Here is a 22,976-nt window from a genome sequence, read left to right on the forward strand (position 1 = left end):
ATTCAAGCAACTCAAGTATTTATGTCCTAACAATTTCGTAGCCATTTGAAAGAAAAAAATCATCACCATAATAGAAAAATTTTAAAAATTTCACTCTTAAATAACCACAATTATTTACTAATGAGATGTATACACTGTTGGATAGAGAACATATCCAACCCTGAGTATCAGACTGAACATCAGCATCATTCCCTGCTCCACACTGACTTTCATACAGGCCAGGCTGAAGAATCAGCCTGTCAGTGAGAGCCTGTGGGGACACACAGGAAAAGCTGAAGGCCTTCCATACAGACTTATAAGGTAACCAGTGGAACTCCGAAGTGGCTGTTTTTTTCTTCTGGACTTTCCATGAGATGGGCCATTAGTCACTGATTCTCAACTGTGATGTGTTATGTATACATTAGGAATCCTGGTCACTGAGGTGGTGTAGAGAAAGTGGTGAGAACACCACCTCTGGCGAAAGGCAACGTGAGTTCAGTTCCCCCTCTGCCACTAACCAGCTACTGTTTCCTCACTTCTCTACTGCTTATATTAATAATGCATTGTTCGGACTGTGAGAATTAAGTCCTAGATATGAAGTTCCTGATACAGGCCTGGTAGTGATTACGATTTACATTAATGCTTGGAATATTTACTTCTATACCATTCAGTAAATGTCTGATCATTCGTAGTTGAAAGTCTCGCTCTCAGCCTCTCCTGCTTCACGAGTGCGACAGCTCTGTCCTCGCATTACCAAGATGACACGGCCTGGCAAGGCTGACAGTCGCCGGAAGAGAAAATGCGTCTTCTTCTCAGAGCAGGAACCCTCCTGCCCCCACTCCACCCCGACCCCCAGAGGCGGCAGGGAAGCCACAGGCATGACTTAACACGATGAGATTACTGTGAGGACATTTCAGCTAAAAGAGCAATCAGGGGCCGTCACCCCGAGTTTTAATCATCACTTGGACAGCTCCACCAAGGCTCTTTCACATGTTTTCATTTTCACCTGCAGTGACATCTGCAGGGGCTTGCTGGGAAGAAGTGTCTGAGAGAGCTTACGGAGGGTCCTGGAAGTGGCCGCAGGGCTTCCGGACAACCCGCCCAGTGCTGTGTATACTGCATTTCACTGCCATGGAGGAGGCTGGAGCTCGTCCCGGCAGCCAAGCGAAAGCACCATTTAATTTGTCTTGGCAATTAGACGGGACAGCTTTGTTTTCCCAATTTACGTCGTTTAGCTGTTAGAGGGGTCCCTCCTCAGGAGCTGAGGTTGTAGGAGGAGAGGCTATTGCGTGCTTCCCAGTATCCTAGACATCAGAGGAGAATTTAGGAAATCGCATATTTGGTTTCCTCTCATATATTTTTCACTTGTAATGAGGAAAGCTTTGGCCAGTCACTTCTGATTGGATAAACTGATTGCTATTCCTTGTTCAAAGATGTGATACGAGGGCGCCTGGGTGGCTCAGTTGGTTAAGCGACTGCCTTCGGCTCAGGTCATGATCCTGGAGTCCCGGGATCGAGTCCCACAGCAGGGAGCCCCGCTTCTCCCTCTGACCCTCTTCCCTCTCGTGCTCTCATTCTCTCTCTAATAAATAAATAAAATCTTAAAAAAAAAAAGATGTGATACGATAAGAAATATCTATTTGGTCTTTTCCCCCAGTTCCTGGCACACAGATTCTGAAACCTTTGGAACCTCTAGAGTGATGAAGAGTGCCTTTAGTATGCTATTGGGATGACTGGTGGATGGGGGCCTCTGGAGGCTTCAGGATGGGGGCCTGTTGCCAGAAAGACCAAGGCATGACTGAGGGTTGAAACTTTCATCCCCATCCCCACCCCCCAGGTATCTGCAAAGGAGTGGCTGGTGATTGAGCTAATGGTCAATGATTTAAGCAATCTTGCCTAGGTGATGAAACCTCCATAAAAACCCCTGAACTATAGGGTTTGGACAGCTTTCAAGTTGTGGAACACATCAAGGTGCTGACAGGGTGGTGTTAAAAGAAACCACAGGCCTAACATCGTGACATGTTAGGCCAAATCAGCAAACCTAACTTAATGCCTAACCTAACTGCAGTTTCAAGTCCCCAGGAGTGTAACCTTTAACCAGTCAACACGGAACTTCCTGGTCAATGCCAGGACACTTACTGATAGATACCTTCCACTCCCCGTAGGAGGACAACCCTGCCTAAACAATGCATTCCTCGTTAATAAATTCCTTTCTTTCCTTCCTTCTTCTTTCTTTAAAGATTTTAACTAATCGCTACACCCAACATGGGTCTCCAACTCACAACCTCAAGATCAAGAGCCACATGACTGAGCCAGCCAGGTGCCCCTATTTGTTGTTGTTGTTGTTAAGCCTTCTCTCTACCTTTAAAAACTTCTTTTGTTTAGCTCAGCAGAGCATCTCTCTCCTCACTAGATGGGATGCTGCCAATTCATGAATCAATGAATAAAACCAATTAGATCTTCCTATTTACACAGCTGCATTCTGGTGTTATTTTTTTTTTTTTTAAACTAATGATGTTTTTTTTTTTTTAAAGATTTTATTTGAGAGAGAGAATGAGAGAGAGAGAGAACACATGAGAGGGGGGAGGGGCAGAGGGAGAAGCAGACTCCCCGCTGAGCAGGGAGCCCGATGTGGGACTCGATCCCGGGACTCCAGGATCATGACCTGAGCCAAAGGCAGTCGCTTAACCAACTGAGCCACCCAGGCGCCCTATTCTGGTGTTATTTAACACCAGAAAAGGCATGGAAGCTCCATGCATACTCCCCCTCTCCTCCCCTATACCTTGCCCTACATTTCTGTTCCATTTGGCTGTTCTGAGTTGCATCCTTCATTTAAAAAAATCAGTAAATGTAAGTAAAGTGTTTTCATGAGCTCAGAGGTAGAGAGAAAATCTTAAGCAGGCTCCACACCCAGCACAGAGCCTGATGCGGGGCTCGATCTCACAACCCTGAGATGATGACTTAAGACAAAATCAAGAGTTGGATGCTTAACCAACTGAGCCACCTAGGTACCCCTATAAAGTTCTTTTTGATTAAATTCTATTTTAAAGTCAAACTAGTGTCATCAAACTTTTTGGTTCAACATGTTTTTTAGAATTTATATATTGCAAATTTATATATACTGCAAAATCTCTACAGTCTGGATAAATACCTTGGTCATGGATTTGTTCTGGCAGCCTATCTTATTACTGGAACAAATAAGAACAGGAACTTTTTTTTTTTTAAATGTAATCTCTATGCCCAGTGGGGGCTTGAACCCATGACCATGATCCCAAGATCAAGAGTTGTGTGCTCTACCAACTTAGCCACCCAGGCACCCTGGGAACAGGAGCCTTTTATGACATCCAACAGTCTACAGGATCAAGTTCCAACTTCTCTGCGGGGCAGTCAAAGTCCTTTACTGTTTGGCACACTTTTCAGCCTTACCTTCTGCCACTTTTCCCATAAATACTACTCTCAAACAATCAGACCCAGTCATCACTATCCAGTGACTCTGGACACTTCCCAACCACTAGGCCTTTGCATAAGGTAGTTTCTATGTTAATAAGGTAGTTTCTCTGTTAAATGCATCCTCTACCTCCTCTTCATGAATTCTCCTACTCATCCTTCTTCAAGCTCTCCAACTCCTTCAGAGATGGTCTCTCCTCAGGGATCCCTTAGCTCTAGTAAAAAGTTGTAACAGGGGTGCCTGCGTGGTGCAGTCAGTTGGGCACCCAACTCTTGATTTCGGCTCAGGTTGTGATCTCAGGGTCGTGGGATCGAGCCCTACGCCAAGCCCCACATTGGGCTCCACGCTCAGTGCAAAGTCTGTTTAAGATTCTCTATCCCTCTCCCTCTGCCCTTCCCCACTGCACACCCTCTCTCTCTCTCCCCCTCTCTAAAATACATACATAAATCTTTTTAAAAAGTTATCATAGTGCATCATAAATATTTATTTGTATTACTCCTTAGACTCCTCTGCCCTCGAGGGTAGAGGCTATTACTATCACTCTCTAATTTCTAATGCATAGCAGGAAACTAATTAGAAGGCAGGAAGAATGAACAGTTCTGAAATGACCACCATGAGCAAAATGAGTCAGATGGGCATATTCTTTTAGTAAACAGAGATCCAAGTACCTACTGAGTGCTCGCTAGAGGGTGCGAACGGTAAAGAAGATAGATGTAGTCCCCACTCTCTGAAGAGTCTGCAGTCTCGTAAAAGAGACAGATTTATAAACAAAATAATTATAAATATATAATAAAAGCTCTGAAATAAACAACCAGTACAGTAAGAACTATAAAAGAACAGTGTTGTGACACAGAAAATTAACAAAAGAACTAGAACCAGAAACTCCTTCTTCAGAGATGGTGGTAAGCAAAATACTGTTTAAGCTGACAATTCTGTTCCGATCGAAAGGATAAAGAGGAAGTAACCATGCATGGCACAGCAAAGGGTAGGGGTAGACATTTCAGATTAAGGGACTAAAACATGCGATGGCCAGAGCCATTGTCAGTGAGAAAGAGTTTTGCTCATTCAAAGGAATTCAAAGACCAGGGTGGCAGAGCACAGGAGCAAGGGGAGGCAAGGCAGAGGTGAGCTCGACAAGGCCAGATCAGGCAGCACACTTTCTGCCACAATGGAAATTTGAATTGTAATCTAAGTGCAAAGGCAAATACAGTAATAGGATGATTCTAAGTGTGACATGATTCAATTTATTTTCATAAGCTTTTTGTTTTTCCTGCTGTTATGTGAAAAAGAGACTGGAAGACAGCCACAAGAATGCAAAGATCATAGTTGCTGGGATTGACTTCATTTCAGGCCAAATGACCCAATTCTTCTCACCATTTGGTCCAGTGCACATCATCTTCTAAGAGACTGCTGCCCTTCAGTTTATTGTGCTTCTCATCCCTGTTTTCATAAGTCAACATCCAACATATACTTTCTTGAAATTCCATCAATTCTGGTATAGGCTTTATTAATATGCTCATTTTATAAGGAATAAACCGAGGTTTAGAGAGTTGACTAAGATGCCTATGTCAACCATCTAGCAAAAACCGGTTCCCTTCCAGTTCTGAATGGACCTTCAGCATTCGAGGGAAACATGAGAACTACTACCATACGTAAAAACAGCCATTACGTTCTATCACAGGATTAGGGGACAAGGTTAGGGAAAAACTGAATAAACACTGATGAATACAAGGTCATTCAAGGGGATTAAGATAGAAAAAATAAATGATTATTAAGTACACTTGTGAAAAAAATATATCAACCTCAGCTATGTTTGGCAAACTAATACTTTTTTGTCATTATCATCTATGAAAGAGTCAATTCCCCTTTCTCATTCAGTGGTAATAAATACACGGACATAAAAAAGGAATCTAGGGGCGCCTGGGTGGCTCAGTCCATTAAGCATCTGCCTTCGGCTGAGGTCACAATCCCGGAGTCCCGGGATCGAGCCCCATGTCGGGCTCCCTGCTCAGTGGGGAGTCTGCTTCTGCTTCTCCCTCTCCCCCTCCCCCTGCTCCATTCTCTCTCCCTCAAATAAACAAAATCTTTAAAAAAAAGGGGGGGACTCTAAAGCCTAATAAACTACTCTTGTTATCTCAATGATTTTTAGGATTAAGTCTGCTCATCAATACCACCAAACTAAGCGTAAAGTATCAATCTAACAATTATAAGATTCTAGGTAAGCAGAAATAAAGTAACCATGAATTTACAGCTAGAAGAGCCTAATCCTGAAATGTATCGTATTCTTTCAGTCCAAGTGGGTTAAAAGCCAGAAACTATACACAGATTCCCAGGCAACAGCAATCATCCTTATACCTGGATTCCATCATCCCTTTACCAACCAAAGGAATGATAATATAGGAATGATAACATCAGGTCTTGGATAGGAGTTCCTAACCCTACTTGATTTTCAACAAAACAAATCTGATTTTGAATGGCAAAAACGTGATGTTAGAGCATTTCTGCCAGTGTCTCAGCAGCAGCTCCCTAAATACAGGGTCCCTCCACTTGAGCCACCAGTCCTACTGATGACCACTTCAGTAAAAACAGAGTCTACAGGAGCCCAGGGGGGCCCTGAAAAATATTAGAGAAAACAGATATATGTCCATGTTTCCAGGACAAGCCAGGGAAAATTTTTAAATATAGCTGATCCTCTTGTAAAGCATCTCTCTATTGTGGAATGATGCATCAGATCCCAAAACCTAATTATAATCTGCACACTTCCTACCTGTAATAAACTTTACTACCTGAAATGGACGCACTATCTAGGACCAGCATACAATTCATACTATATAAGTAAATAAATAGACATTCTGGGCTGTAAATGAAGATTTTGTGAAATTGGAGATTGACTTAATCTTTTTGGGCCTGATCAATTCTAGGTGATAAAGAATGGGTGCTAAAACGGAGTTTCTGGAAGAATAAGGTTGATGACTAATCTTGGACTGTGTTTGGTCAATGTTTAGTCAGCTAGCCCACCTTTATGACATTTCTATCTCTGCTCTCTGCAATTTCAATAACTATAACATCAGGATGTGCTAGGGATGATTTAAAAACTTGCTAAGTAGGGGCACCTGGCTGGCTCAGTCGGAAGAGTACGCAACTCTTAATCTCAGGGTTGTGAGTTCAAGACCCACATGGGGTGTAGAGATTGCTTAAATTAAAAAAAACTTAAAAAAAAAAAAACTGGCTAAGAACGTGCGCACACTGGAAACTCAGAATGAACTGTTAAAGGAATGAATGAACAATAAGCTTAAAAGGACTCATCATTTTCTTTAAATCAAGTTGCTGATTTGTAGAGGAGGCAGTGCTAAGAGCCACAGAAACAGCAAAGTTCTTCGAAGGGTGTGTGTGTGTGCACGTGTGCACACATACGTGTGCATAAATACACATCTACATACCTGCACTCAAGGCCACACCAGTACCACGGTGGCAAATGGACATCGCCATGGGAAGAGACCAACTGCGAAGAAATACACAAAGGCAATTAAAAAAAGGAAAATATGACACCATAAGAGAGATTCCATTTTGGCGAAGAGAATATAAACCACTTTGGAAATAGGCACTATTTACACATAAAAACAAAACAGCTTTTGCATTCTTGTGTTTCCACTTTCTAGTTTGAATATACGAAAACTGATTTATTTCAGGAGAAGCATCCCTCCTTTTACCAGAAGGAAATCAATCACAACTCAAAACTCCTCTTTTCATAAGAAGAAACAACGTGAGTGGGTCAAAGACACCAATTAAAGTTGCATCTACCTAGAAAATAATCACTAGAATACAACCACCTGAGTCCTTCCTTGTGCCAGTCAAAAGACTGAAGTAAAAGGAAAACGAAGTGAGTTTTGTTGATCTAGTTTCATAGAATATACAGTCACCCTTGAACTCTTTCTTATTTTTTATTATGTGCCCATAAATATTCACACTGAGCATACCATTTATTCCCTAATAAACTACCTATCCCAAATTTTTAAATCCAATTTTCCTGGATTTAGTAAATGTTTAATCCACGGTCATTTCTAAATACTTTGTCATCAAACCCCTTTCTAAATCATGTTCTGAACCATTAATTTGCCAGAGCATTTCTGTAGAAGGACAACTAACACTGCTATATTCTAGACCTATCTTTTTTTTTTTTTTAAGATTTTTATTTATTTATTTGACAGAGACAGCAAGAGAGGGAACACAAGCAGGGGTAGTGGGAGAGGGAGAAGCAGGCTTCCCGCCGAGCAGGGAGCCCGATGCGGGGCTCCATCCCAGGACCCTGGGATCAAGATCTGAGCCTAAGGCAGACGCTTAACGACTGAGCCACCCAGGCGCCCCTGGACCTAGTTCTCGTGCTCGAGAGGATTGGTTAGTGAAATGGAAACAACGGGAGTCTATGGATAAAGTTAACATTCATCTTGGAAAGTCTGCTTAGACAGGAAAAGCTGAGCATAGTCAGATCATATTTTCAACACTCTACAGGGAAGCTACTCAAGTAGGCTGAAAAAAAATCTCAAAAAGAAATTCTAACTATGTAATGAAAATGGTCACAGTAAGAAAGGAGTTATGTCCAAAGAAACCCAAAATACTGGCTAGACACCACTCTGCTTAACTCAGACTTAACAGGATAAATATAAAAGGCAGAAGAAGAGCCACATAACAAAGGACAAGCAGAGAACAATGACATAATTTGGTTAGATAAATCAGGAGACTAAAACCCAGAATGAGCTGAGGCTTGCAAAAAATGTCAAGGACAACAAAAAGGGGCTTTTAAAATTGTATTCAGAGAAAGAAAGCCTCCTAACCAGGATGGACAATTTTATGTTAATAGATGACAGAGTACAAAGCAGATTGCTCAACTATTTTATTTGTCAAAGAGAATGATTATCAGACTGAAAAAGAACAAATATTGATTTGAGGGAACTGAAAAAAACAGAGGTGGGGAAATTGTAAGACACTGCTTAGCATTCCAAATGGACTTAGGGCTCGCGGCCAGCGAATGAAATCCCATGACCGGAAGAGCTACCAGATGAAGCGTGCGCACGGCTCTGGATATTTAGAAATACTGAAGTGGAAAATGGGGGTGAGACGAGAAACTGCTGCAGTCAAACATGACCCTAATTTTCAAATATGGTTACAACCACAGCCTGGGTCAGCTGAGTGCTGAGGAGGTAAGGAGATTTTATTTCCTAAACAACCACAGTACTATTTCCAGTCCCACATGACCTTCCAGAGTCTTGTCACTCCTTATCAGGCACGTAAGTATTGTGCCCCTTGAACCTGGGCAGAACTTCATGATTGATGGCCTCAAGAAAGAGAATGTAGCAGAACTGATATGGCATGACTTCCAAATCACACTGTCTCAGGCTGTGAGGAAGCCCAAATAAGCCCATGCAGAGAGCTCAGGTTGTAAGGCTCAGGTGGGGAGAAAAGGACGGTGCCCCTTAACAACCGGAATCAACCCAAGTCGTGTGAGTAAATGGATCTTCAGGTTAATTCAGCCCCAGCTTTTGTGTTTTCTAGCTGAGGCCTAGACATCACAGAGCAAAGGCAAATCATTCCCACTATTTATTTCCTTCCTTCCTTCCTTCTTTCCTGCCTGCCTGCCTTCCTTCCTTTCCTTCCTTCCTCCCTCCCTTCATTTTATTCCCACTATTTCCTGTTCAAACATTAGGTAAGAGTCTAGTATAGAAAATCAAGACTGTTTTAATTCACTTGCAGAAAAAGTAATCACTAAGAGCCACTAAAATTTTCCCTCAGGAAAAATTTTTTTCAGGACATAATGAGATCCCTTTGAACACAGATTAGATCTTATTCATCTCTGTATTTCCAACTCCTAAAAGTGTATCAAGCACACTATGAGCAATCAACAAATACACTGATTTGAGATGTATTAATTTTATTTCCCTTTTTTTTAAAGATTTTATTTATTTATTTGAGAGAGAGAATGAGAGAGAGAGAGCACATGAGAGGGGGTAGGGTCAGAGGGAGAAGCAGACTCCCCGCTGAGCAGGGAGCCCGATGCGGGACTCGATCCCGGGACTCCAGGATCATGACCCGAGCCGAAGGCAGTCGCTTAACCAACTGAGCCACCCAGGCGCCCCTAATTTTATTTCCTTTTTGACTGTTACTGGAATGTTAATCAAGGAAAGCTAGAGACATAGGATATATGAATTTCAACAAGTTATTTAACAACCATGTTGCAAGTAATACCATCGACAAAGTAAAGCGCATTTCTCTAAGGAAGATATACAAATGGCCAGTTAGTACATGAAAAGATGCTCAACATCACTAATCATTAGGGAGAGGCAAATCAAAATTAGAACACAATACCTCTTCACACCCTTAGGATGGCTGTTATTAAAAACAAACAAAAAGAACAAATGATGGGGCACCTGGGTAGCTCAGTTGGTTAAGTGACTGCCTTCAGCTCAGGTCATGATCCCAGGGTCCTGGGATTGAGCCCCGCATTGGGCTCCCTGCCTGCCGCTACGCCCTGCTTGTGTTCTCTCTTGCTCTATCAAATAAATAAATAAAACCTAAAAAAACAAAAACAAAAACAAAACCCAACAAATGACAAGTGTTGATGAGGAGGTAGAGAAATTGGAACCCTTGTACACTGTTGGTGGGAACATAAAACAGTGCAGCTCCTGTGGAAAACAGTATGGCGGGTTCCTCAAAAAATTAAATAAGGAATTACCATATGATCCAGCAGTTTGGTTCCACTTCTGGATATATACCCAAAAGAACTGAAAGAGGTACTTGTACACCAATGCTCACTGCAGCATTATTCACAAGAGCCGAAAGATGGAAGAAACACAAATGTCCATGGGTGGATGAACAGATAAGCAAAATGTAATGTACACATACAACAGAGGATTTATTCAGCCTTAGAAAGGAATGAAATTCTGACACAGTCTACAATATGGATGAACCTTGAAGAGTTCATCATATCATCATCAAGTGAAATAAGCCAGGCACAAAAGGACAAGCATTGTATGATTCCATTTCATGAGGTACCCAGAGTAGTCAAATTTATAGAGAGAGAAAATCGAATGGTTAGGGGCTGGTGCTAGGGGCAGAGGAGAATGGGAATTATTGTTTAATGAAGGATTCTGGAGATGGATAGTGGTGAGATGGTTTGTACAAGGTGAGTATGTTTAATGCCACTGAACTGTGCACTGAAAAATGGTTAAAAGGGCAAGTCTTATATTACACGTTTCACCACAATAAAAAATGTTAAAAAAAAAGAAGTAAAAAGACAACCCAATTTAAAAAATGAGCATAGGATTTGAATATTCCTTTCTCCAAAGAGGATATGTAAATGGACAATAAGCTCATGAAAAGACATTCAAAATCAATAAACAGATGTCAGAGAACCAGTGTGCTTACATTTATTTTATATGATTCAAGTTAAAATTAGAGCTATTGGCTAGAAGATATAAGTTGCAACAACTTCAATAAAAGAAGTGTCTTTCTGATGATAAGAGAAGTTCCCAAACTGGAAAAGTGGGGTAGTGAGTTCCTTGTATACTAGACGTATACAAGCATGGGCAGACAACCATAAGAAAATACTGCAGAAGATATTTACTCATTAGGTACAACCGTGACTTTTAACTTCCTGTGTGTGTGTGAACAGCACCTTTCTTGAAATGCAAAATGCAATATATAAAACAGATCAAAGTGAAGTTGCTTTGGTTACCCAGGGCTGGGGGCCTATAGTTTCATCTACGTGTTGGCCAGCCCCCATACAACCATCCACAGAAGCTTAGTGGACTATCCAAAGCCCCAGTGAGCACTCTGAAAACCAATGAGGTTGATGATGAAATTAAATTTAATGGACCTTTCCAACTCTTAAGTTTTAAAAAGTTTCTTTTTTTTTTTTTTAAGATTTATTAGAGAGAGAGCACACAAGCAGGGGGAGTGGCAGAGGGAGAGGGAGAAGCAGGCTCCCCACTCGGGAGCCCAACGCTCGATCCCAGAACCCTGGGATCATGACCTGAGTCGAAGGCAGATACTTAACCGACTGAGCCACCCAGGCACCCCTTGAAAAAGTTTTTTTTTTCTCTCTTTCTTTTTTTTTTTAAGATTTTATTTATTTATTTGACAGAGACACAGTGTGAGAGAGGGAATACAAGCAGGGGGAGTGGGAGAGGGAAAAGCAGGCTTCCCGCTGAGCAGGGGGAGCCTGATATGGGCCTTGATCCCAGGAACCTGAGATCATGACCCGAGCCGAAGGCAGATGCTTAACGACTGAGCCACCCAGGCACCCCTGAAAAAGTTTTCTAACATCCTTTTCAGTGACTCTTGTTTTCCTGATAACTTAAACCCTGCATACACTTTTGCTTTGATAAACTGACCCAATTTATTAAGAGATAAAGAGTATCTCGGGGCACCTGGGTGGCTCAGTCATTAAGCGTCTGCCCTCGGCTCAGGTCATGATCCCAGGGTCCTGGGATCGAGCCCCACATCGGGCTCCCTGCTCGTCGGGAAGCCTGCTTCTCCCTCTCTCACTCCCCCTGCTTTAGTTCCTTCTCTCGCTGTGTCTCTTGTCAAATAAATAAGTAAAATCTTTAAATAAATAAATAATAAAAAGAGTATCTCATATGGTGCTAACTTAACCTTATTTTCATGCCTCCTCCAAACAACTCCAGAAGTTAGTAACAGAAAATAATTACATAAAACATAAATCAGCCATCTTTCCTGGACATATCACCTTGGAAACAGCCCTGTGTTCCCTGATGCTTTTTTTTTCCCCGACAAGTGTGTCTAGAGTTTCATAACTCTTATGAGCCAACTAGGTAGTGAAAGACTCAAGCCCACTGCTTACTACCATTCGTTATGTGACCCAAGAAAAAAGGCCAGGGCTAATTATTATTATTTTTAAAGACTTTATTTATTTATTTGAGAGGGAGATAGCTAGAAAGAGAGCATAGGGGGGAGGGGCAGATGGAGAAGCAGGCTCCCCACTGAGCAGGGAGCCCAACATGGGGTTCGATCCCAGGACCCTGGGATCATGACCTGAGCTGAAGGCAGCCACCCAGGAGCCCCCAGGCCAGGGATTTAAATATAGACTCAGAATAATATAATAATATAATATAATAATAAGTTCTTCACCATTATAATCTCCCCAAATCTTTTCTCTCTTAAAAAAAGTTTTATCATGGGGCGCCTGGGTGACTCAGTCGTTAAGCGTCTGCCTTCAGCTCAGACCATGATCCCACGGTCCTGGGATCGAGCCCCGCATCGGGCTCTCTGCTCTGCGGGAAGTCTGCTCCTCCCTCTCCCACTCCCCCTGCTTGTGCTCCCTTTCTCGCTATGTCTCTCTCTGTCAAATAAATAAATAAAATCTTAAAAAAAAAAAAAGTTTTATCATAAAGTTGCAAGGATTAAGATCACTTATTAGTCTCCTTCTGTTTTAGTAGAATGTCCAATTTCTGCAATCAGAATTATTTCTGGAATCTGGCTTGGAAAAAATCTGAAGGGTTGTGGTATTTGTGGAGGTGGTTAAAAAATGGCCAGCCTCCCTGGCAAGAACCCAAGTAAAGAGGGTAGTGGAGCTCAAGGAGCAGCTCGAGAGGGGCTTTTCTTTGCCAACACCAGCACAGCCACTATCAATGTTACTTCTAAGAACACCAGGTAAGCAGCTACAGATGCATCTATGCACACGTGTATACCCATATATACATGTGCCTGTGTTTGCAGACATACACATCCCAGTTCTCTCTACTGAAAAGGCCTAGAAGCCATGACATCCTGGTAGCAATGAGCACATCTAGCACCCAGATCTTGATTGCACAGGAGCCTTCTTGAAGAACTCCCACTGGCTGAGTGTGGGACAATTTGGACATCAAAATAAAGGAGAGTAACACTGTAACCTTCTGGGAAAAACAGGAACTGTGAAATAAAAAATATGTATATACATTGTCTCTGTTCCTGGTTCCTGACACCTGAGCTCCTAAAACCCTTATAATCTCCCGAGTGATAGGAGTGTTAGGTGTATCTTTTGTTCTAATATTTGGTCTTTGACCCTGATTCCTGACACACAGTTCCTAAATCCCTTGGAATTTCCTGGGTGGTAAGAGTGTCCTTTGTTCTAATGAGGTGACTCTGGATGGGGGCTGGTTATCAGAAAGACTGAGCCATGATTAGAAACTTGGAGCTTTCAGGTCCACCCCCCCTTTTTCCAGGGAGGGAAGAGGGGCTAGAGATTGAGTTAATAAATGATCATGCCTACCGATGAAGCCTCCATAAAAATCCCAAAAGTGAAGGATTCAGAGTTTCCAGGTCGGTAAGTATGTCCACATGTCAAGAGGGTGGTGTATCCCAACTCCATGGGGACAGAAGCTGCTGTGCTGGGAATATTCCTCATACAGAGGTACCTAAAAGGGTACCAGTTGTTGATCTGTATCAGCTGTAATATCCCTTATAATGAACTAGTAAAGGTAAGTAAATGTTTCCAAGTTCTGTGAGGAATTCTAGCAAATTATTGAACCTGAGGAGGGGGTAAAGAGAACCCTTGATTTATAGCTGGTCAGCCAAAAGCCCAGGACTTACAAACTAGCATCTGGAGTGGGGGGCAGTCTTGTGGGGCTGAGCCCCTAACCTGTGGGGCCTGCACTAGGTCCAGATAGTGTCATAAATGAATTACTGCACACCCAGTTGGTGTCCACAGGTTGGAAAACTGGCTGGTGTGGGAAAAACTTCCATACACTTGATGTTAGAAGTACTGAAAGCAGAGAGGAAACAGTGCTGTTTTTCCTTTAGTTGGTGTCATAAGAGTAGAGGAGAAATGAGTTTTTCCTTTCAGGAATCCTTGAGTCTATACTGATAAAGAAAGAAGCTTTAGCCTATTTATTAATTAATTTATTTATAAATAAATCTAGAGAGTATGATGGAATTAGAAAAAATATAATCTGGCAACCATCATAGTAATAACTGACTCCTAGTAATAACTAATAAAAGCTGATGGTAAGTATCATCAACAGATGGGGGGCAGAAGTCTCACCACAGAATAATTAACAATTAATAAACAGAGTTCTTTATTCATTAACTTTATAGATGAAGAAATCTAAGCAGGCACATCTTAACTAATGATAAGAGTCAAAATCGCCAGTAATGGGGTATAAATCATTATCATGTGCAGCTACAACCCCCCTCCCATGCACAGAAAAGAGCACAGCATCACCTCAGAGGTATTCCTGCCAAAAGTGAATAAATCACAAGAAAACGTCAGGCAAACCCAAACAGGAACATTCTAAAAACGTTAAGGTCATAAAAGATAAGGAGAGACTGAAAAACTGTTCCACACTAAAGGAAATCAAAGAGTTAAAGAGATAACTAAATGCAATACATGATCCTGGCTTGGATCTTGGACCTATAAAGGACATTATTAGGACAAGTGACAACATTTGAATGGGATCTGAGGATTAGATGGTGACACTGGATCAAAGTTAATTTTCTGATTGTGATGGTTGTACTACAGAGTGTCCTTGAATTTTTTTTTAAGGGGGGGGTGGGAGGGGGAGAGGGAGAGGGTGAGAGAGAATCCCAAGCAGCCTCCATGCTCAGCACAGAGCCCGATGTGACGACCCTGACTGACAATCTGACTGAGGTCAGGACCTGAGCCAAAATCAGGAGTCTGGCGTTTAACCAACTGAGCAACCGAGGTGCCCCTAGAGTGTCCCTGAATTTAAGAAACACACACCCAAGTATTAAGGGTTTGTGGTAGTCAGAGTAACGACCTCCCTGAAGATGTCCATATTCTACTCCTTGGAACCTGTGAGTATTTTACTTTAAATGGCAAAGGGGAATTTAAAGTTGCAGATGAAATTAAGTTTGCTAATAAGCTCACCTTAGGCTAAGGAGACTATCCTGGATTGTCCAGATGGTCCCAACATAATCACAAAGGTCCTTACAAGTGGGAGAGGCTGACAGGAGGGAATGGAGAAGAAATGTGACAACGGAAGCAGGGTCGAAGTGGTGGGAGGGAGAAGAACGCACCCATCATTGCTGATTTTGAAGATGGAGGAAGGAGGCCACAAGCCAAGGAACTCAAGAGTAGCCTCTAGACGCTAGAAGAGGGTAGGAAAGAGATTCTTCCCTTGAACCTCCTGAAAGGAATGCAGCCCTACCAACACCTTAATTTTAACCCAGTGAGACCTGTGTCAGACTTCTGACCTATGGAACTGTAAGATAGTAAGTGTGTTGTTTTAAGCCACAAAGTTTGTGCTAACTTGTTACAGCAGCATTATAGGACTGACGGAACATCATCTCTGCACTTGATCTTAAATCATTTGGACATGTTAACAAATTGGGACTGTGCATAAAGCTATACAGGAATTCAATGTATAGTTTCCATAACATTTATGTGAATTTGAAACTGTTTCAAAATAATGTTTTTCAGTTAATGGGACTTACATTTTGACCCACCAGAATTTTCCACATGGTAGTTCTACCGGATAAATTACCCTCTAAGGACAGAAGACAGAAAACAGTCTTCTTATATAAAAGGCCTGAGGGAAATAATCAGAGACGCAATGGCCCAACCTCCAGAACCTTCACCCATTACTTCTAGACTCCCCAGTTCCAGAGACCTTACCTGTAGATAGTGATATGAGGAGACAGAGGACGGTTTAAATCAGTGTTCTTATTCCAGAACCTCTCCATCTCTTCCTTGGCGGTGGTTCCCAAAGGAACAGCACTAAAATAAAACGAGAAGGCTTTAAAATGATTAAAAGAAAACTTGGCTTGAGTTTTTACATAACAAAAAGTTAAATAAAAAAAGGTAAGCTCTAAGCTGGGCTGGATGAGCCCACTGCAGAAGGAAAACATGTCGGTCCACTCCCCTTGTCCTGATACCAAGTCTGACTCAGTTATCAATAACCTCAATCACCCAGTGAGGTTATATCAGAGGAGAGAACTCTTCTTTCTAATCCCCAAAGACACAGGTCCTGCAACAGAAGCTCAACTTCTTTCATGTTGCATAGCAGACCAAGGACAATATTTCAAAACCATTTACATAAATGGATCACCCTTTCCCCAGGCCACGGGTGCTGTCTCATACATCACCACCTGCTCTCATTTGTTTTGTCAAGACTCCCTTTCAGGTTCTCAAAAATCAAGAACTGGATCAGCTCAGTACCTCTGAACAGTTTCTTGGTTTCCCTTGTCACTGGGTTGGGGTGAAGCCAAGTGTTGAACAGCTGTGTTCAACAATTTATTATGTACCCATATTAAACATGACTCCATCCTCCTCAGGAAAATATAACCTACCCATAGATTACTTACTAATTACAGAAAGAAAAAAACAGTAATTTCATAGTGGAAAAATACCTAGCAGACATTCCCTTATTCAAATGATCACATGCCCCCTGATGTGAATGTAACAGAGAATATACATCACTTAAGTATACTCCTGACAAAAATGGGTAACCTGACTCTAATTATAGGAAATGGTCAGACAAACCCAACTTGAGAGACACTCTACAAAATTACTAGCCTGTATTTTTCAAAAATGTCAGTGTCATAAAAGACAAAGGAAGGCTAAGAAGCAGTTCCAGATTAAAGGATACTAAAGAATTATGACAAATAAATACAATGTGTGAGCCTAATTAGCTCCTGGATGGGGAACAGGAAGACTGTATTTCTATAAAGTACATTATATTGGACAAAAAGAAAATCTGAAAACTAACTGTATGCTGAATAAGAGTACATCAATGTTAAATTTCCTGAATTCGATAATTGTGTTTGTATAATTACACTGTTATATAAGATAATGTTCTTGTTCTTAGAAGAAATATTTAGAAGTAAAGCATCATGGTGTCTGCAATTTCATCTCAAAGAATTCAGAGAAAATACTAACAGTAATTAAATATACATCAGCCTTGACCACACTAAATTGTCAATATTAGACCAGGTTTGACCAACATAACAATTTCGTAAGACACAACCTAAAATACATAAAACTCCAAGCAAACATAGCAAAATGTTAAAAACCGATGAATCTAGGTGAAATGTATATAGAACTCCATTGTACTATTCTTCCAACTTTTCTGAAAGTATAAAATATTTCTCAAGTTTAAAGTTTAATATTCTTATCCATCCTTCTATTACCAGATGAGAAAAAGTGACCACAATCATTAAATTTTCAGCCAACCATCTGCAACTTCCTTCTTTCATACGTACCCCCAAAATCCAAACCAACAACCCACTGCTGTTCCCTGAGGGAAGAAAAGTTAAGTCATAATAACCTCCACAAATTTAGAAACTTACTTTCTGATAGAGAGCCGAGGACTAAGGTGGGCACGGAGGCAATGACGGCCAACATGTCTGCAAGAGAATAAAGAGTCAATGGGGGGGGCGCCTGGCTGGCTCAGTGAGTGGAGCCTGCGACCCTGAACCTCGGGGTTGTATCCCCCAAACCCCACATTGGGTGTAGAGATTACTTAAAAATAAAATCTTTAAAAAAGAGAGAGAGAATGAAGAGTCAACACACATTTAGAGATCAACCTCAGTTTCTCAACTTCTCTATTTCTGTAGCATGTTAGATTTAGGACGGGCGGAAAAAATTAGTAAGATGAAAACAAGGACTGTATCAATGTCCTTGAGATTATTTTTTAGTTGGAAAGCTACAACTTTAAATAACTGGAGAATAATCACATATATAACCTACAAATCAAAATAAAGTTTTAGCTGAACACGAATAATACAAGATAAAAGAATAGTCCATTGATAATGTTCAACAAAGAATGTCCTTTTTTCTAAAGTTAGGTGATGGTTAAAGGACAGGGGTAGGGGTGCCTGGGTGGCTCAGTTGTTAAGTGTCTGCCTTTGGCTCAGGTCATGATCCTGGGATCAAGCCCCACATCGGGCTCCCTGCTTGGCAGGAAGCCTGCTTCTCCCTCTCCCTCTCCCCCTGCTTGTGTTGTGCTCCCTCTTTGGCTGTCTCTCTGTCAAATAAATAAATAAAATCTTTAATAAATAAATAAATAAATAAAAGACAGGGGTAAATAAGAACAAGAATCAGAATACACCCTAGTTAACTGCTGCAAATGGATGAATTAAGAAGAATAAGGAGTTTGTGGAAAGAGGGTTCTAAATATTAAGCTACCATTTTAGGAACTACCGTCAAGTTCCAGACCAGCTGGATGAACTTCAAGTGAAAATGTCTCTAATCATGCAAAAAGCATGGGAACGCAAAGATTTCCCTGACCAGTGAAGAGCTATGTGAGGAGGATACACGTTTTCTACCAAAAAGTTGCTATTTTTGAAAGATATACGTCAGTACCAAAACTGCTTTTCTGCTTTTCAAGTCTAAAACTAAGATATGCCCAGGCATTCTATGTAAAGTGAATTTAACTGATCCAGAGTTCACACAGCATTATGAAAAAATGACCACTACACCCCTTTATTCACATTATTATATAAAATCTTTCCAAAAGTATTTAAGAAAGTTACGCGAGTGGGATTAAAATTAAAAATACATCGATTCTACAAAAGTTTACGTATATCTATTATATGTAAGGCACTGTGGGGATATAAAATCTCCTTGAGGTCCAATGATCTTCTAAAAAAAAGCTCATGGGCGCCTGGGTGGCTCAGTTGGTTAAGCGACTGCCTTCAGCTCAGGTCATGATCCTGGAGTCCCGGGATCGAGTCCCACATCGGGCTCCCTGCTCGGCGGGGAGTCTGCTTCTCCCTCTGACCCTCTTCCCTCTCGTGCTTTCTATCTCTCATTCTCTCTCTCTCTGAAATAAATAAATAAAATTAAAAAAAAAAAAAGCTCATGGTGTCCCTCACACCACTGATACTAGATGCATAAACAGTTCAAAATCCCTATGCTTTACACTAGGACAGTAGAAGTGTCCACTATTTGAAGGCAAAATAATCCAATCAACACTTCCTTCAGCTCTGCCTTCTTTCCAGCTTTGGAGGCAAGAGGTGAATACTGACATTGTGTACCCAAGACTCCCAGAAAGGAGAAGTGGGAACAAATGTCTTCAATCAATTGAAGCAATTGTGGCTCTGGAGTTGCAGGGCATGCATTCCTCACACCAGGCTAGGTCCAGTCACCCAGCTACCCGGCAAGAGTTTGCAGATGTGGGTTGGAATCTACAGCACCCTCTGTCTAGTTCTATTGTTTCCCAGACAAATACCAATGTAAGCTTTCCACAAGGTCCTAACAGAAACTAGCTGCACTAACTCCACAGCCTTATTTGAAACATGACAAAAGTAGGTATCTATCCTTGCCTTTCATGTGAAACCAGGAACTCTGAAAAGTTCTACCAAGGACTTGGGCTTTATATGTTGTAGCTAAAAGGTAACAGTACCTTATTTTTAAATAACAAGCCGGAATGTATCATTCTCATTAGTATTGTTCCCTAAATACAATATACATGTCTACCCAAAAATGTAATCACTGCTCAAATCATTTCTGAAACTCTTCCCTGGACTGGGGCAACAACAGTGATGCAGAAAGAACATTAAAATAAAAAAGTCAGGGCACCTGGGTGGCTCAGTTGGTTAAGCGACTGCCTTCGGCTCAGGTCATGATCCTGGAGTCCCGGGATCGAGTCCCGCATTGGGCTCCCTGCTTGGCAGGGAGTCTGCTTCTCCCTCTGACCCTCCTCCTTCTCGTGCTCTCTCTCATTCTCTCTCTCTCTCAAATAAATAAATAAAATCTTAAAAAAAAATTAAAAATAAAATAAAATAAAAAAGTCAGACTGGAGTTCTAGTTCTGCCTAAGTTGTGTAACTTTACAGAATCACTGAGCCGCAGCTTTTTCATTTATGAAATGGGATGGATAAGACCTACCTGACTGGTCGCTGGGAGGATTACATAAGAGTACGTACAGAAAGGCATTCTCACTATCTCAGCAATATCGCCCATATACATAAGATATTACTAAGATTTCACTGGTCTCCCCAAGGTCTTTAGAATTCACATCATATTCTTCTTAAAACCCTCAGTGGCGATAAAAATACTCATCTGCTCAAAATGGATTTGACTTTTGGAAAAAAACAGAAGTTATTCAAAGCCAAGTCTATGTGATCAAACTAAATAAAACCATTTTTGGTCCAAAACAAGATGTGACTACAATATAATGAGTTTCTCTTATATGACCTCTAAACTTGATCTGATGGTAGGCCAAAAAAGTTTTAGAAATAACTAGGGGTAAGAGCAACACGAAAATAGATGTGTAACTCTGAAGGACAGGATGACGAGCAATACAAAAGTTCTCATTAATGGCTATTAGCACCCAAGCTACAACAGAAGACATCCCTGACTTCTTCTTGTCTCTCACCCCCCATATATATGCGCGGCATCGCCCAATCCTATCAGTACTAACCAGGAATCTTCAGTCCATTGTTTTAGTCCTTATCCTTTTCATTTCTCACAAAGAGGACTGTAAGGGAAGCTCCTCAACTGATCTCCCTAGCAACTCTCTCTTCCCTATCATTCAATATTACCAAAGCTAACTTACTGAAAAATAAAGCTGATTTCATTGCTCTTCTACCCCAAAGTCTTTCAACAGTTCCCTGTTGCTTGCAGTATAAGGTCCATATGATAGCCAAACAAGGCCTTTCTCAACACAGCCCAAACCAACTCTCAGGACCCATTATCCCACAAATTCCCTTCAGCCCCTTATATGTCTACCACACCAAATATTACACTACATATACCCAGAGGATGCCGTCTTAGGACCACATGCCTTTGCTTGTGCTGTAGGGTGGAACCTCCCTCACACTCTGATAAACTCATCCTTCAAAACCCAACAACTCCTAGACGGCAACTTCACCGTTTCTTTAGCCTTACTTGCACCTGCCTTGCTTCTACACCACTTCTTCATAGCTCTATATCAACACATATCATGTTGCTTAATAATTATTTACTTATCTCCTATGCTAGCCTGAGCTCTTCAAGGATAGGACTGGAATGCTTTGTGTCTAGAACACCTATAATAATGTCTGACACACAGAAGAGGCTCCAAAAAATGGTTTGTAAATGAATATGCTTATTTTAAAAAAGCTGTCTTATATATTTAAAGTTAGACCTTATTTTTAGAGGTGTTTCACATGTAGCATTTCATATGATGAGCGTCGTGCAGATAGTTAATGACTTTTGGTGACTTTGTGCTTAAGCAGCATGAACTTTGTTAGACAGAAGCCTAGCTGTTCTTAGCTTAGTTCTCTATCTCTGTCTTGGCTTTGGCAAGTCATTCCTTGAAGTGAGTGCCAACGGAGCTCGCATTACTCAGCGGGTTATTTATTCCTGGCTAGTCTGTGAACTGTTTAGAGAGTATACAAAATATAGAGCACTATTCAAAAGCCATGACATACAGTACTCTGAGAACTAATAATTTTTAGTTAGCCAAGCATTAAAAATGTTTAACCAATACTTCTTTTAAGTGGGCCCAAGTTATTGCTATTTTCATTCACAAATGAGGAAACCACAATTATGGAATCAGTGACCCTTGACTTGTCCAAAATAAATGGAATTCATGACAATGCCAGAACTAGAAACCAGCTCCTAGAATTGCCCAGAAGGTATTTTCCTTTGAGGCTAAATCAGCACATTATGAACAGTTCCAAATCCCTGTAGTGAAATGGAATTTGACTCAGAACTTCAATCAGAAAAAAAAAAAATTGGGGGTTGGGCATCCAACTCCGGTCCAGCTGATTTCAGCTCAGGTCATGATCAAGACTGAGCCCTGGGACTTGGACCAGCTCTGTGCTCAGCAGGGAGTCTGCTTGAGATTCTCTCCCCTCCTGCACACATGCTCGCTCTCTCTCTAAAATAAATAAATAAATCTTAAAAAAAAAGAAAAGAAAAAAGTTTAATTCCCTATGTCCCCTCTTAAGAAAGCCCTTGTGAGAAAAGGAGAGGTGCCCTTCCCATGAGCTTCAGATTACTACTAATGAAAAAGTAGTCTATTTCTTGGCACTGAATCCTAGTGGTGACCATCCTACACATCTCAAAATGATACTGTCTGGACATACTTAATGAGTACGATAAGTGTTAGCTTCTAAACAATAATCCTGAAACTCCTAAAATGAACTGTTTAGAACCAATATGATCATTTCAAGCTAAATGTTAATTCTACCAAAAGTCCCTGACATCTACCAAAATATGATGTATCAAAGAATTCAAAATCATTCAATTATGGTGAAACTACCTGGAATAAAAAATGCAGTTCTGGCAAGACTGGCCCTGGCACACCTTAGGAAAAAAAGGAAAGGAGGGGCAGGGAGAAAAATGATCGATTAAGATAACCCATTCCTGATCTCAACTCCAAGAGGAATAGTTTTGTCACAGAGAAAAACTAAATAAAGTCCCTCTATTTTTACACTGGGTGACTGAAGTGGAAAGAGAAACGAGAAGACATTTGGGGAAATCAGGAATTAAATCTCAACAACATTAAAACTAACTTTCCATAACAAATATTTTCCAAAAATAGGCCTGGCACGAAACTATGCCGGCATTTGTACCAGGAGTGTCTAAAAGTCACTTAAGTCGCTGT

General features: G+C 41.1%; 1 protein-coding gene across 1 annotated transcript in view; it reads right to left on the bottom strand.

Moving 5' to 3' along the window:
* Positions 1 to 22,976, bottom strand: part of LOC148161525 (succinate dehydrogenase cytochrome b560 subunit, mitochondrial) — a 33,965-nt gene that overhangs the window by 10,183 nt on the left and 806 nt on the right. The window contains exons 2-4 of the mRNA XM_088020809.1: positions 17,729 to 17,785; positions 16,056 to 16,157; positions 6,868 to 6,929 (exon numbers count right to left, since the gene is read on the bottom strand). Coding sequence (XP_087876935.1) covers positions 6,868 to 6,929; positions 16,056 to 16,157; positions 17,729 to 17,785 — 221 coding nt within the window. The remainder of the gene's footprint in view (positions 1 to 6,867; positions 6,930 to 16,055; positions 16,158 to 17,728; positions 17,786 to 22,976) is intronic.

Source organism: Eumetopias jubatus, unplaced genomic scaffold (assembly GCF_037043125.1).
Source record: "Eumetopias jubatus isolate StellerSeaLion01/CBP00866 unplaced genomic scaffold, mEumJub1_p1.0 scaffold_182, whole genome shotgun sequence".
NCBI lineage: Eukaryota > Metazoa > Chordata > Mammalia > Carnivora > Otariidae > Eumetopias > Eumetopias jubatus.